General features: G+C 47.3%; 1 protein-coding gene across 1 annotated transcript in view; it reads left to right on the plus strand.

Annotated features, from left to right (window-relative positions):
* The window catches only part of LCT (lactase), a 48,022-nt gene that overhangs the window by 32,650 nt on the left and 783 nt on the right, over positions 1-14,589 (plus strand). Inside the window, exons 10-16 of the mRNA XM_025276996.3 lie at positions 1,602-1,892; positions 4,108-4,306; positions 5,896-6,098; positions 7,918-8,027; positions 9,639-9,773; positions 13,243-13,466; positions 14,302-14,529. Of these exons, the coding sequence (XP_025132781.2) occupies positions 1,602-1,892; positions 4,108-4,306; positions 5,896-6,098; positions 7,918-8,027; positions 9,639-9,773; positions 13,243-13,466; positions 14,302-14,529 (1,390 nt within the window). The remainder of the gene's footprint in view (positions 1-1,601; positions 1,893-4,107; positions 4,307-5,895; positions 6,099-7,917; positions 8,028-9,638; positions 9,774-13,242; positions 13,467-14,301; positions 14,530-14,589) is intronic.

Here is a 14,589-nt window from a genome sequence, read left to right on the forward strand (position 1 = left end):
CAGCTGTAACAACCAGCAAGGTCTCCAGACATTGCTAAGTGTCTCCTCGGGGACAAATAGTCCCTGGGTGAGAACAGGCCCCATGGGTTTCCAGCTGGACTTATTCTAGGTCCAGGGAAAGGGTCTTATTCTAGTGCTCGGGCTGCATTCCTGAATCAGGTATCACTGTGACAGTTGATGAACAGTGATTTTTCTCAGTCCATCATTGCTTTTATATTTATTAGGTGGCATTCAACAGAAAGGAGGTCGAGTTTTGTCTTTTCTTCTGCTTTTTTACATTTTATTTACATATAAATACATATTGATATGTATCAAAAGTATGGCCTCATGAAGTTCTATTTTGTTCAGTGGGTTATACTTTTGTCATCATCAGTATGGAGATACTTAAATCATCCCACATTTTGCCAGGTGGATGGTCCTTTAGCTAGAGCCTGTGTCCTTTTGACGTGACCCATCGTTCTTTGAGCACTTTCCTAATTCTTTCCAGTACAACAAGATGTTCCAAGCGTCTTCTGTACTTTCTGCCCCAGCCCTGTAATCAGCCATTTCTCTAATGAGCCCTGGTTTCTTTTATTGGATAAGGGCATCTAGAAATCAAGATCTAGGTGCTTGGTGTACTCACGGGTCATTACTTCTAGGCCCTCTAGAAGTAGACAGAGCGAGGAAATACATGTGTGCACACACACATATATCTATTTCTACATCCACCCACATCTTTATGTATATTAAAAAAAACACCTTGATACCTCCAAGTCCAATCCTACTCCACAAGGTTAATGCTGGCCTTCCCGCTTTTCATATTCATATCTCTTTTCTCCAATGATGAGAAATCTAACTCCTAATATCCTCAACATAGTCCCTTACTGTCTTAGTCGCCCTGCATTAACTAGTCTCCCAACCACCAAGCCATCTCCTCCACTCAGATGGGCAGCAGCTAGTGCCTTTCCGCTGCTCCAATGCCGCTCTCACAGGGGCCGTGCAGGCCAAGCCTGGATGAGCATTCTTGGTTAAAATGCCACACTGCCTAGCCGCAGCCAGTCATGGAGTTTCACACCATACCCATCAAAGTGTTTTATAGTAATTTATAGACATTACACGTCTTGGACTACCTAAGCCCATGGGTAGGCATTTGCCCAGTGGCTTGTGGTCAGTTTCCCTGTAGATAAGGTGAAAGGAGGAAAAGGAAGCACGGAAACAGTGATACCCGTCCTGATTAGAAACTCTGCCTCCACGTCTGGCATCACTGGGATTTGTCTGACTGTGCTTGGGGTTAAGGCACATCAGATTGTTCATCGAAACGTTTAATGAGCACCCACCATACACCAGACATTGCTGCGCTGACAGCCGGGCCACCAAGGTGAAAGATGCCACGTCTAGTCTTGCCTAGTCTTGCTGGAGGGAAGCCAGTCAGCAGACACATAACTGCTCAGTGCAGTGTGATAGTCCCATGACGTTCAGAAAGTATGTACAGGAAGCTGCAGGAGTTCAGAAATCGGGGGGAGCAGAGAAGGTGATGCTGACTTATGTCCTGACTCAGGACCCCGCACTGACAGGAAGGGCTTGACTACATGACTGACTTGACCATGTCTTGTCCTCTTAAGATCGAAGGTGCATGGAGAGCAGACGGCAAAGGACTCAGTATCTGGGACACGTTTTCTCACACACCCCTGAAAGTTGAGAACAATGACACAGGAGATGTGGCCTGTGACAGTTACCACAAGATTGCCGAGGACCTGGCCGCCCTGCAGACCCTGGGCGTGACCCACTATCGCTTTTCCATCTCTTGGACTCGCATCCTCCCCGACGGGACCAACAAGTACATCAACGAAGCGGGCCTGAACTACTATGTGCGGCTCATCGACACGCTGCTGGCCGCCAACATCCAGCCCCAGGTGAGGGGGCCCTGAGCAGGCCTTGGCCAAGTCCACGAGAGGGAGCCGGCTGGGCTGCGGAGCACATCTCCTGGGAAAAAAACGGTGCTCTTGCCAAGTTTAGTTTTTGAGTTGTCTGTAAAGATTTCCCTTCTGTCCCTGACCACCCCCTCCCAGCTATCTATTCCCGTCCTTACAGGTGACCAGGGCTGCTGAGTCTTCATGTCCTTTTGGGTATCTGACCAGTGGGCAATATGTGTGTGTGTGTGTATGCTTTTTACCCTCCTTTTTCCTAATGGTACGATACACATAGTTTGATACTTTTTATTTAACAATAGTTCTTATAGGTATTTCCATATCCCTATGTATTTTCCTCATTTGTTCTTTGTCTTGTTAGTTATGTGGAAACTGTACCTCCCTTCTCTAATCACTTCCCTATAAATGGAGTCTTCCCTGTTTTCACTCTTCTTCCTTTGTAACCAACACTACAATGAGTGTGAATGCATGCTAAGCTGCTTCAGTCGTGTCCAACTCTTCGCAACCTATGGACTTCGGCCCACCAGGCTCCTCTGTCTGTGTAACTGCAGTTACACAATTACGCTAGGACAGACGTTTATAGGATATGGTCCTAGGAGAAGAACTGCTGAGGCAAAAGTTCGTGTGCTTTTAAGCCATGAGTTCTTATGAATAATAAAGCTCATATGGGAGCTTCCTTTGCTGTCACCAGATCTTTTACATTTTACCTGGGAGCCTAAGAACTCTTTGCCTTTTCTCCTGGGCCATTTATGATAAAGGGCCAAAGGGCACTAGCTCCATGGTACTGGTGTTTCCTCTGCTGTAGTAATTGGAGATTACGTACGGCAGCCAGAGTATAATCTCCGAATTATAACCCCCTTCTTCCCACCCCATGAAGCAGAGACTTTAACAAATGAAAGTGCTACCTGGGTGACTTCCCTGGTGGTCCAGTGGCTAAGACCCGAGCTCCCAATGCAGGGGGCCTGGGTTCAATCCCTGGTCATGGAACTAGATCCCACATGGCATACCTGAGTTCCCAGTGCAGCCAAATAAATAAATAAAAATAGATATTTAATTTCAAAAAGTGCTACCTGGACTCCTCACACTGCTAACACTGCAGGAATAAATTAGTCATGCAGCTTTATTACAGCACGTGTGAGTGCCAGCTGTGATGGAGATGGGAGGGCCAGTGGCTGTCCTGTAGGACCCCAAGATCAGGGGGAATTTATATCCATTACACACAATTCAGAGAGAACACAACTCAGGGCTAAATTATTTTGTGGTTCTTATTTTTTTAAATAGGGTTTAAGCTTTTATTTATTTATAGATTTTAAACTTTTATTTATTTTTGGTTGCATCACATGGCTTATGGGATCTTAGTTCCCTAACCAGGGAATGAATCTGGGCCCTGGGCAATGAAAGCTCAGAGTCCTAACCACTGAACCATCAAGGAATTCCCTGTAGTTCTTAGGGACATTGAGACAAGGTGGAAAAGTGATATGGCCATAAAAACCTTCAAGGAGGTGTGGATCTTAAAAAAAGAAGAGAATTTGGGTGGGTGCATAGGCAGGGAAAGGGCACTTCAGGGAAAGGGAAAGACTGGGTCTGAGCTGAAGACGGTTGACAACTCAGTGGAGACCCCGGCATGGGGGTGTGTCAGGAGCATCAAGGGGAGACCCGGGGGAGGAAAGGCCACCACATGGGTGTGGCCAGAGGGGCCCGTCTCCAGCAAAGGGCTCCCACTCCAAGGAAGAGCCTCCAGACACATTAGATGTCCTTGGGGATGCCCCTTGACAAGCAAAATGCCTCCCTCCTGAAACCGTCAGAGCATTCTATCCAGGAGGTTCTGAAGCTCTAGCATTTCTGATCCTTGATTACAGTCATAGCTAATATTTGCCGAAGAGCTGGCAGGATATCAGTCACTTTTCCTGTCCTCTGCTGTGTGAATTAGGCCTCACAGTGATTCTGGGACATGGAGGTCTTAGTGCCTGGTAGTTGGCAGAGCTGAGACTCAAACCCAGGCTTCTCTGATCCAGATGTATGAACTTTTCTCGCACTTCAGCTCTACTGTCCTATCCTTCCCGCCAAAGAAACTTTGAAGCTTTTTTGTCTCATCATTCATCCTCATTCTTAGCAATAGACATTTATGTTGGCGCATAGAGCATCAGTGGGCTCCCATGAAAAGCAGGTTGGTGGAAATGCTGGTCTTGCGTTTTCACAGGTGACTATTTACCACTGGGACCTGCCCCAGGCACTCCAGGATGTTGGGGGCTGGGAGAATGAGACAATTGTACAGCGGTTTAAGGAGTATGCAGAGGTGCTGTTCCAGAGGCTGGGGGACAAGGTGAAGTTTTGGATCACACTGAACGAGCCCTACGTCGTTGCTAACCAGGGCTACGGCTACGGGACGGCAGCTCCGGGTAAAAGTCTCAGATCCCACTGGTCAGCAATTGGAGGGTGGTTTTCTCAGCACCACTGACATGAAATCCAGGTGGCCCTGGAGGAGGTGGCCAGTAAAGCCCCAAGGCAATGCCTCAGAATTCCTGCCTTCCCCACCGCCCCATTCTGACACCACTTCTGCTGAACCTGAACCTCACATCTCAAACCACCAAATGGCTTTTTTGTTCTGTGCATCTGATCTGCCTCTGATAGGAAGCTCCCTGAGATCAAGGGTGCGAACTAATTGATACAGGAAAGGATAGTACATCAGACTGTACAGATCCACAGTGGGGTTTTGTTTTGTTTTGTTTTGGCAACTCCCCAAATGCCAAAGTTCCCAGTATTTGATTTGGCTGACCTGGGCATAACCTCATGTTGGCATCCCACTTAGTGTGAAATTTCAAAAAATTCTGCTGCAGATGTATCAGTGTCTTTAATTATGGAGAGCTGTCCTGAGCCCTGCTGGGGTCATATGTAAATATGTTATATGCAACTTATTACTTTTCTAAGACACAGAAACCTTTTAATTTCTAAATATATCAAACTCTGAGTTTTTTTTTTTTTAACAGAAGTATAATTGACTTACAATGTTGTATTTCTAAGACTTTTAAATAAGGAATTATGGACCTGTCCTTGTCCCTTGAGAACCCTCTGATTTTCCTTTTCTCTAACTCTGAGCCTTAGAGAGTAAATTCGTGTTCATTTCTGTGATTTCTTGGGATTATGTGTCCCAGCTGGGAAGAGCCATGGGGAGATCTGCTTTGACTCATTATCAGATGCATCAGCCATTGGTCCTTGGTTGACTTTTTGGTTTTTTGTTCCTCCAACACATGAGAGGCTGCCTCTCTCATAACGTTTGCTCTCGAGGAATCTGTCAGCTGCTTCCACCAACTATACACTCCAGCTCTTTCACAGTGGGTCCCCGAAGAGAGTCAGGATGCCAGCCCTTGAGGCACACACTCTTCCAGGTACTCTGCCCGAGCCATGTGAGCCACTCTGTGGGTGAGGGGTATAGAAACCAACATCAAGTGCCTTCTCTTTGCCAGACACAGTGCTTCTGGGTGCTTCACACACACGCTATTCACAAGAAGTCTGTATTGCTCATTTTGTAGAGGAAGAAACAGAAAGGCTGAATTACTCACCCAAAGTTACATGGTCAGCCAGGAAGAAGTGGAGCCAGGATCTGAATTCCATTCTTCCTCAAGAAAAAATCTACAGTCTCTCTCCCAAACACCAAGAGGCCGTCTATCGGCAGAAAGTGATATTCTTAGCCACATTTATTCCTGTGCTGGGTCTTCATTGCTGTAGTTGCAGATTGAGGGCTACTCTCTAGTTGGGGTACGTGGGACTCTCATTGCGGTGGCTTCCCTTGTTGTAGCTCTCAGCTCTAGGTGCATGGGCTCAGGAGTTATGGCACACAGGCTTAGTTGCTCTGAGGCACATGGGATCTTCCTGGACTGGGGGTCAAACCCATGTCCCCTGCATTGGCAAGTGGACTCCCAACCACTGGACCACCAGGGAAGTCCTGGCCACATTTATTCTTCACTGACGCCTATGTCTGCATTTCCAGGGATCTCCTTTAGGCCCGGCACTGCCCCCTACATTGTTGGCCACAACCTGATAAAGGCTCACGCTGAGGCCTGGCATCTGTACAATGATGTGTACCGTGCCCGGCAAGGTGGCGTCATCTCCATCACCATCAGCAGCGACTGGGCTGAGCCCAGAGACCCCTCCAACCAGGAGGATGTGGAGGCAGCCAAGAGATACGTTCAGGTCAGATTTTCCTCTGGGTGTTGTTTTTGCTCCTTCTCTTTTCCCTTCCTGTCATGATCTAATGAAAACAGAATTAGACTGTGAAACAAATATTAAGGATCTAGGCTTTGTTTTGCTATTACCTTATTTTGTGCACTTGGGAAAATCATCTAACCTTTTAATATCTTAGTTTTCTTGTCTTTAAAATAGACGTGACCTAACTACCCCACAGCTTTGCTGGAATGAAAGTTCTTTGGGGTTGAGTTTTCTTTCAAGTCTTAAAAAATCAGCTATACATGCAACTCTTACTGGATGCAACATTGGCTTGAGACTAAAAAATAGAAATTCAGCCTCTTCAATCTGTGGTTTGACGATAGGACAGGGCTGCAATGTCACACTTCACCTCTAGGTGTCACTGTCTGATTTTACTTACTCTGCCTAAGACTTCCTTAAGTTGGAATTCTGTGAAACTCATCAGCGCCCCTAATTTTCTAATTCCATGAGTTTAATATAAAGACTTGCATCTTTGGTCATGGAATTTTGCTCTTAGGAAGTAGAGACACAAGTAAGCAGGTGCCAACATGGCCCGCCTTATTTCAATCTGGGTCCCTGAAAGGAGAGAGAGAGAACAGCCCTCTTCAGGCATAGCTTGTCCCCGGCTCCTGCTACTGTCTCTGAAAGGTTGGAAGGTGCCCTCTTCATGTTTCAGGATCAGGAAAGAAAGGCAAGCATCTCTCTCTCCAGACTGCTCCCACGTTTGGCCCTGAGGAGAGCATGCAGCCTGGCATTTCTGAAAGGACACCAATGGCCTTGGTTTGCCAAATCCTTCACAAAGGAACTTGACAAAAGTGGTCAAATGAATTAAGTGCAAATGAGAATTTAATGTCCCCATTTGGTAGTCAGCTTGTGGAGCGTGGGGGAAGCCTAGGACCAAAATTAAGGTATTCCCTCATTTCAGATGCACAGAACTGATGAATTAGAGCTATAATTCATTTTCGGAAATCAAAAGCAAACCTGCAGAAATGTCACGCTGTGGTCTCATCATCAGTCTGTCAGTGAGCCGTGATCCTGCAGCCCAGGACAGTGATCCGCACACCCCCTCATGAATTCAGCTTCCCCGGAAACCCAATTTCTCACCTCCCAGTAAACTGAAGCTTCTTTTACTGGAGCGAGTATGTTCTAAACCTCATCTTTGGCTGAAAATGGAAGGCTGCTCTCACTCCATATTCCAGGCAGCAGCCCGCAGTTGCAGGGAGAAAAGCCTCTCAAGACCCACAGCGTCACAGCACTGAAGTGCCGTGTATACCCTCTAAGGGTTAAGGGTGGCCTGAACCTTACTTAAGAAAACAAACAGGAAAGTTCCCATTTTAGGGCTGCAAGTCCAAAGCCCATGAAGAATCGCCCTTTGCCTGGGTAACCAGGAGAGCCTCGCATCTCTGCCCACCCTAGAAGGTTCTGATGGGTCCTTAGGCATTAGACCTCTTCTCTGGTCAGTGAGGGAATCAGGGCCTGGAGGCTTGGAGTCTCTCCCCGTCTTGGGCCTGGCCCTCCTAAGGGCAGCCAGGCAGCATCTAGCGGACCCAGGGCTCAGTTCAGTTCACATCTCTCCAGCTGCAGTGGGTAGGAACACAGCCCTGCCCATAGTGAACTCCCAGCACAGTGACAAGACCCATGGGCATTTAAACTGCAACATGGGAACAGACTTAGAAGAAGGGCAAGTTTAAGACTGGGTGGGGAGAAGGAGGCCTGAGGTCAGTGACTCCTGGGCAGGGAGCCTGCTGTCTCCTGTGGGCCTACCTGTTAATGCCAATGCTGACTGTCCCTCCAACCCCTACTGCAGTTCATGGGAGGCTGGTTCTCACATCCGATATTCAAGAATGGGGATTACCCTGAGGTGATGAAGACGCGGATCCGTGACAGGAGCTTAGCAGAAGGCCTCAACAAGTCTCGGTAGGTCCTGGTGCCACGCCCTCAGCCACTGAGGCTCCTGGGTGGCTGGCACAGGTGCTGTTGGGGTTGGAGAGGAGTGTCTTAGGCAAGTTACTGTCTGAGCTTCCATGCATGCTAGAAATACGACACGAGTGTGTGTGTGGAGCTCTCAGCCCCGGACACGCACGGCTCTGACAAAGGCAGCTGCTCTTGTTATTCTTCAGAATAGGCAGGCCGTCTGGGACACCCACTTCTTAGTGACCCACTGTCTCCCTCTTTGAGCCTCCTATAGCCCAGCTGTGAGGATTAAGTAATCCACCCCAACCCTTACATCATGCATGTGCTGGCCTGGTTAGGGAAGTCCTGCTGAGCCAAAAGGTCTGATCTGTCAACCCTGGTCTCCAACAAGCAAGCGAGTGCTCCAGTTCATCAACACAACCGTGCTGAAGCACCTACTGTGTACCAAGGCCGAAGCCAGGTCCAGCAGGGTCCACATAGAGGGGATTCTAAGTATGGCTTCCTCAGGTGTTGGCACACCAGCTGGGAAGACAGTGACCTTCATCACTCCAAGGAATTCTATTCCCCAATTTCTTCATGCATTGAAGACTCAGATGAGATCAGGGCAGGCTGGGTCGACCCAGGAGACTCCCTGCACAAGACAGGTTATTGGCTGACTGGGCCTTGACAATGAATAGCACTGGGTAAAGCAGAGGGCTTTCGATCCAAGGGGAAGGGTGTGAGCACCGGCCTAGAGGTAGGAGTGAGTGGAATGCTGCGATTGGGGACACTGGCCCAGCAGCAGGGAGAGCTGAGGCCACGTGGCAGAGCGACTGGAGGCTGGCACAGGGGCTCAGTCTTGAAGCCACAGGATCTGAGAAGCCCTTGCTGGCTCCTGAGCAGGGAAGTAAAAGGTATGGCAGGGGTGGTGTGGGGAACTTGGGTATTAGTTTTGCCCCAGTTATTTCAGAAACTCCAGAAAGTAAGATTCTTTCCTAGGTTAATGGTAGCAGGAAGGTCAAAATGAAGTGTCAGACGCCTAAGCAGGGCATTCTCTTAGCAACCCTAAACCAGCAGCATGTGGTCAGGATCTGGGAGAGGGGAACCTCTAAGTGCTGCACACAAGGGCATGTTAATCACATCACACAGAAAAGCCTAAGAACACATGGAAAAAATGTAAATATGTATAGAAATGAGTCACACAGCAGAGACTGGCACAACACTGTAAATCACCTATATTTCAATTTTTTAAAATATGTATGGAAAATGTTCCACTAGACGTTTAAAAAGAAAGGGCAGTAAAATCATGAGAGCAGAAAAGTGCAGATCTCAAAAGGTCAATTTGTAAAAGCATTTCCCCTACTTGTAAGGACAGACTTTGTAGAAAAGAAGCATGTCTAAACAAACCACAGTAAAAACTTAAAATCAGAAGAGAGGGTCTGTGAGGGAGGTGAGGTCTGTGTTCTGATGGAAGGAGGCTCAGGCGCTTTCAGCAGCACCTGGGAAGGGCTCTCCTTGCTCCTGGTCAGCTGCCCGTGGGCACCTCAGGTACCTGAGTTTAGAGCCCTCCACCGGCCCTGCCCTACGACAGTCTCTTCCCAAAGCCCCACGCCGTTAATGGCTCCTCCCGCCCAGGCTCCCTGAGTTCACGGAGAGTGAGAAGAGGAGGATCAACGGCACCTACGACTTTTTTGGGTTCAATCACTACACCACTGTCCTGGCCTACAATCTCAACTATACCTCTGGGATCTCTTCCTTCGATGCAGACAGGTAAGGAAGGGCGGCTGGAACAATCTTCGGGAAAGATAGCAAAGTGCCCTCTCTTACTTAGAGGCCTGTACAGCCTCTGAAACCGCCTCCTGATGCTATGTATCCTGGGGTTTGCAAGACAAGCCCCAGCTCCTGATATACACCTCTATCAGTCAGACAGTTATACAGGCTAGGATTTCCAAGATGCTTTTCATTAAAGCAGACAGGCTTAGAGTTTTTAAAAATAACTAAGACTTTCAGTTCAGTTCAGTCACTCAGCTGTGTCCGACTCTTTGAGACCCCATGAATCGCAGCACGCCAGGCCTCCCTGTCCATCACCAACTCCTGGAGTTCACTCAAACTCACGTCCATCGAGTTGGTGACGCCATCCAGCCATCTCATCCTCTGTCGTCCCCTTCTCCTCCTGCCCCAATCCCTCCCAGCATCAGAGTCTTTTCCAATGAGTCAACTCTTCGCATGAGGTGGCCAAAGTATTGGAGTTTCAGCTTTAGCATCAGTCCTTCCAATGAACACCCAGGACTGATCTCCTTTAGAATGGACTGGTTGGATCTCCTTGCAGTCCAAGGGACTCTCAAGAGTCTTCTCCAACACCACAGTTCAGAAGTGTCAATTCTTCGGCGCTCAGCTTTCTTCACAGTCCAACTCTCACATCCGTACATGACCACTGGAAAAACCATAGTGTCTCTGCTTTTTAATATGCTATCTAGGTTGGTCATAACTTTCCTTCCAAGGAGTAAGCATCTTTTATATATATATTTTTTTTTTATCAAATTTTTCTCACTTATCAGATATATTTCAGTTAAAATAATTTTCTTTTTTCCCTTTGAGGGTAAAATTTAAACTATTTCTCTATTACAATAATGTATGTTCACAGTAGAAACATTAGAAAGCAAGAAGAGAAAATTCTTATCATTTCAGAAGTGTATATATGTGTATAGGTATACTACCTCTCTCTGTATATGATATATATATTATACATAGTTTATATAGTATGTCAGAAATTTCATACAGGAATATATTACAGAAAAACAGGATTACACTTATGCACAGTATCTGTTCCTTTTTAAAAAATTGCTAAATATCTAATATTTATTGAGACATTTACAAAGACATTGTTATTTTATTTAATAACATCTAATACAAAGACATTGTTATTTTATTCCCCATCTCAAGAGGAAAGGTTTAATATTCCAACATTCATTGTCTTCTGTAGGGTTTTGTTTTTTTTTTCCTGTAGACATTCTTTATTAGATTAAGAAAGATTTTTTGGTCAGGTTTTGTTTCTGCTTTGTTTGGCTGTGCCATGCGGCATGCAGGATCTTAGATCCCCCTGCAGTGGAAGTGCAGAGTCCTAGCCACTGGACTGCCAGGGAAGTCCCTTTTGTTCCTTTTCTGACAAGCACCTTTCCACATCAGTAGCTGTGAATCTGTCCGGAATCTCTGGAAACAACTGCCGACATCCCCATTCATCCTCCAACCAGCAGTCAGGCTTGCTGAGAGGGGCTGAGGCGGCGCCCCTGCTGGTCCCCGTTTCAGCACCCACTCGACTGCTACCTCACCAGTCCTGGGACTGTCTTCCCAGGCGCCTGTCCTCAGCTCATGAAATGTCCCACATTCAGTTCAGCTGAACAAGATAAATCCAGCTGCTGGTAAAAGTTTTTTTTTTTTTTTTAATTGAAGGACTGTGAATGTTAAATATCTAAATGGCTGGTCCTTATAATGAAATGCATGAGCCTGTGCCTCCCCTGGCGGCATGCCTTTGGCACAATGTGATACCCTCTCTTTGCCCATCACTGGAGAGAGAAATAGGGTCTTGGGCACTTAAGGCAGGTCCTAGCGTATCTACCCCATCATCACACTAATGGGGGCCCAAATATTCGTTCCTGTGGGTGTACCACCTGTGGACCACACATAGGTGACTCAAGGGAGCCCCTTTCTGAAGACCTAGCACTTGCGCTCCATGGGAGTGCCAGCGCCCTGCCACGTCTAGTGTGAGCCACTGTTACCAAGTGGCTTGGAGAGTTAGGTCCATGAGCAAGTCCATTCCTGTGTACTGGTGGAAAGCTAGACCAGAGAGTTTAGGTGGCCTATCCAAAGTTACACCAGCACTGATTGATGTCACCACAGCCAGTGAAAAGAGAAAAGCAAAGTAATGCTCAAAATTCTCCAAGCCAGGCTTCAACAGTATGTAAACTGTGAACTTCCAGATGTTCAAGCTGGATTTAGAAAAGGGAGAGGAACCAGAGATCAAATTGCCAACATCTGCTGGATCATCGAAAAAACAAGCGAGTTCCGGCAAAACATCTGCTTTATTGACTATGTCAAAGCCTTTGATTGTGTGGATCACAACAAACTGTAGAAAATTCATCAAGAGATAGGAATACCAGACCACCTGACCTGCCTCCTGAGAAATCTGTATGCAGGTCAAGAAGCAACAGTTAGAACTGGACATGAAACAACAGACTGGTTCCAAATCAGGAAAGGAGTACATCAAGGCTGTATATTGTCACCCTGCTTATTTAACTTACATGCAGAGTACATCATGAGAAACGCTGGGCTGGAAGAAGCACAAGCTGGAATCAAGATTGCTGGGGGAAATATCAATAACCTCAGATATGTAGATGACACCACCCTTATGGCAGAAAGTGAAGAAGAACTAAAGAGCCTCTTGATGAAAGTGAAAGAGGAGAGTGAGAAAGTTGGCTTAAAACTCAACATTCAGAAAACGAAGATCATGGCATCTGGTCCCATCATTTCAAAGCTAATAGATGGGGAAACAATGGAAACAGTGAGAGACTATTTTGGGGGGCTCCAAGATCACTGATGGTAACTGCAGTCATGAAATTAAGATGCTTGCTCTATGACCAACCTAGACAGCATATTAAAAAGTAGAGACATTACTTTGTCAACAAAGGTCTGTCTAGTCAGAGCTATGGTTTTTCCAGTAGTCATGTGTGGGTGTGTGAGTTGGACCATAAAAGCTTAGCACTGAAAAATTGATGCTTTTGAACTGTGGTGTTGGAGAAACCTCTTGAGAGTCCCTTGGACTGCAAGGAGATCCAACCAGTCAATCCTAAAGGAAATCAGTCCTGAATATTCATTGGAGGACTGATACTGAAGCTGAAACTCCAATACTTTGGCCACCTGATGTGAAGAACTGACTCGTTGGAAAAGACCCCGATGTTGGGAAAGATTGAAGGCAGGAGGAGAAGGGGACAACAGAGGATGAGATGGTTAAATGGCAACACCAATTCTGTGGACTTGAGTTTGAGTAAGCTCTGGAGTTGGTGATGGACACAGAAGCCTGGCGTGCTGCAATCCATGCGGTCGCAAAGAGTCAGACACGACTGAGCGACTGAACTGAAAAGTCAAAAGGTTGTTTTTTAGTGTAAATCTTGTTCATGCTTTGTGCAGAGGGTCTCTTGGGGTTTATAAACTGACACCTAATCTCTAGTGTTTGAACTTGCAGGGGAGTGGCCTCCATCACAGACCGCTCCTGGCCAGACTCCGGCTCCTTCTGGCTGAAGATGACACCTTTTGGCTTCAGGAGGATCCTGAACTGGTTGAAGGAGGAGTACAACAACCCCCCGATCTATGTCACAGAGAACGGAGTCTCCCATCGGGGAGAAGCAAACCTCAATGACACTGCAAGGATCTACTACCTCCGCAGCTACATCAACGAGGCGCTCAAAGGTATGACGGGCCTACCCCTTCCTCTGTGTGCACCTTCTATTGTTGGAAACGTCTAACGTCTGCAGCCGATACTGCACCCACGAGTCTCAGATGAGAAAGATGAGGCTTCTACCTCCTTTTGGGTTTAAGCCTTTTTTGGGGGCTGCACACTAAGATTTTTCCTTCCTAAAGCTCAGCAAGCAAAACCCAGTTGCCTGATGCAGCTTCACCCGAGTTCCTGGCCTGCCCTTTTCTGTCTGAGCCTCCGGTGTCCATGTCCCTGAAAAGCAGCGCCCTCTTGTGGACAGTCTGGGCAGGGCCCAGGAGGAATGGGCTGGAGAGATTGTATCATCTTTTGTGCCCCAAGCAGAAGTCTGAGACCCTTACAGCTCAGCAGAAGCACCAGGGATGGGACTATGACAGGGGAATGTAAGTAATGCTGAGTAAAAGAAAGTGAGCAATGCAGCAACAAAGAGAAATAACTAGAAAATCTTATTCCAGATAAAATCTTTCCCAAGGGTCCCTTGAGACTCTGCCCAAGACCAGTATCCCAAGATGTGAAGATGATGATAGCTGACCCAGCAGGGTTAATTTAGTCTACACATGTTCCTGGTTCCCAATCAGGGCTGAGCCTGTCTAGAAAAATGCAGATGGCTCTGTTTTAACACCCACAGGGGACCAGCTAATGATTCCTTTGTGCAGGGTGGGCTGCTCTCTCCAAGAGCTGAAAAAAGCTCCCTTGACCTGCAAGTGGGGACTGTGGGAGCACTGTGGGCAGGCCCGACCCCAGCAGGCCCGGTGGAGAGGCGCTTAGCCCATCAGAGCAGCTCATGCTGGGGCCTCTGTCTTTGAGCAGCTATGCAGGATAAGGTGGACCTTCGAGGATACACGGTTTGGACTCTGATGGACAACTTCGAGTGGGCCACCGGCTTCTCAGATAAGTTTGGTTTGCATTTCGTGAACTATACTGACCCTGCTCTGCCAAGGATCCCCAGAGAGTCAGCCAAGGTCTACGCCTCCATAATCCGGTGCAGTGGCTTCCCTGACCCTGCTGCAGGGCCACACCCTTGTCTTCAGCAAGAAGGTGAGCTGTGGTTCTGGGATGGATGAAGCCAGAGGAGGAAGAGCAAACGGGCCTTTCTCA

Source organism: Bubalus bubalis, chromosome 2 (assembly GCF_019923935.1).
Source record: "Bubalus bubalis isolate 160015118507 breed Murrah chromosome 2, NDDB_SH_1, whole genome shotgun sequence".
NCBI classification, from domain to species: domain Eukaryota; kingdom Metazoa; phylum Chordata; class Mammalia; order Artiodactyla; family Bovidae; genus Bubalus; species Bubalus bubalis.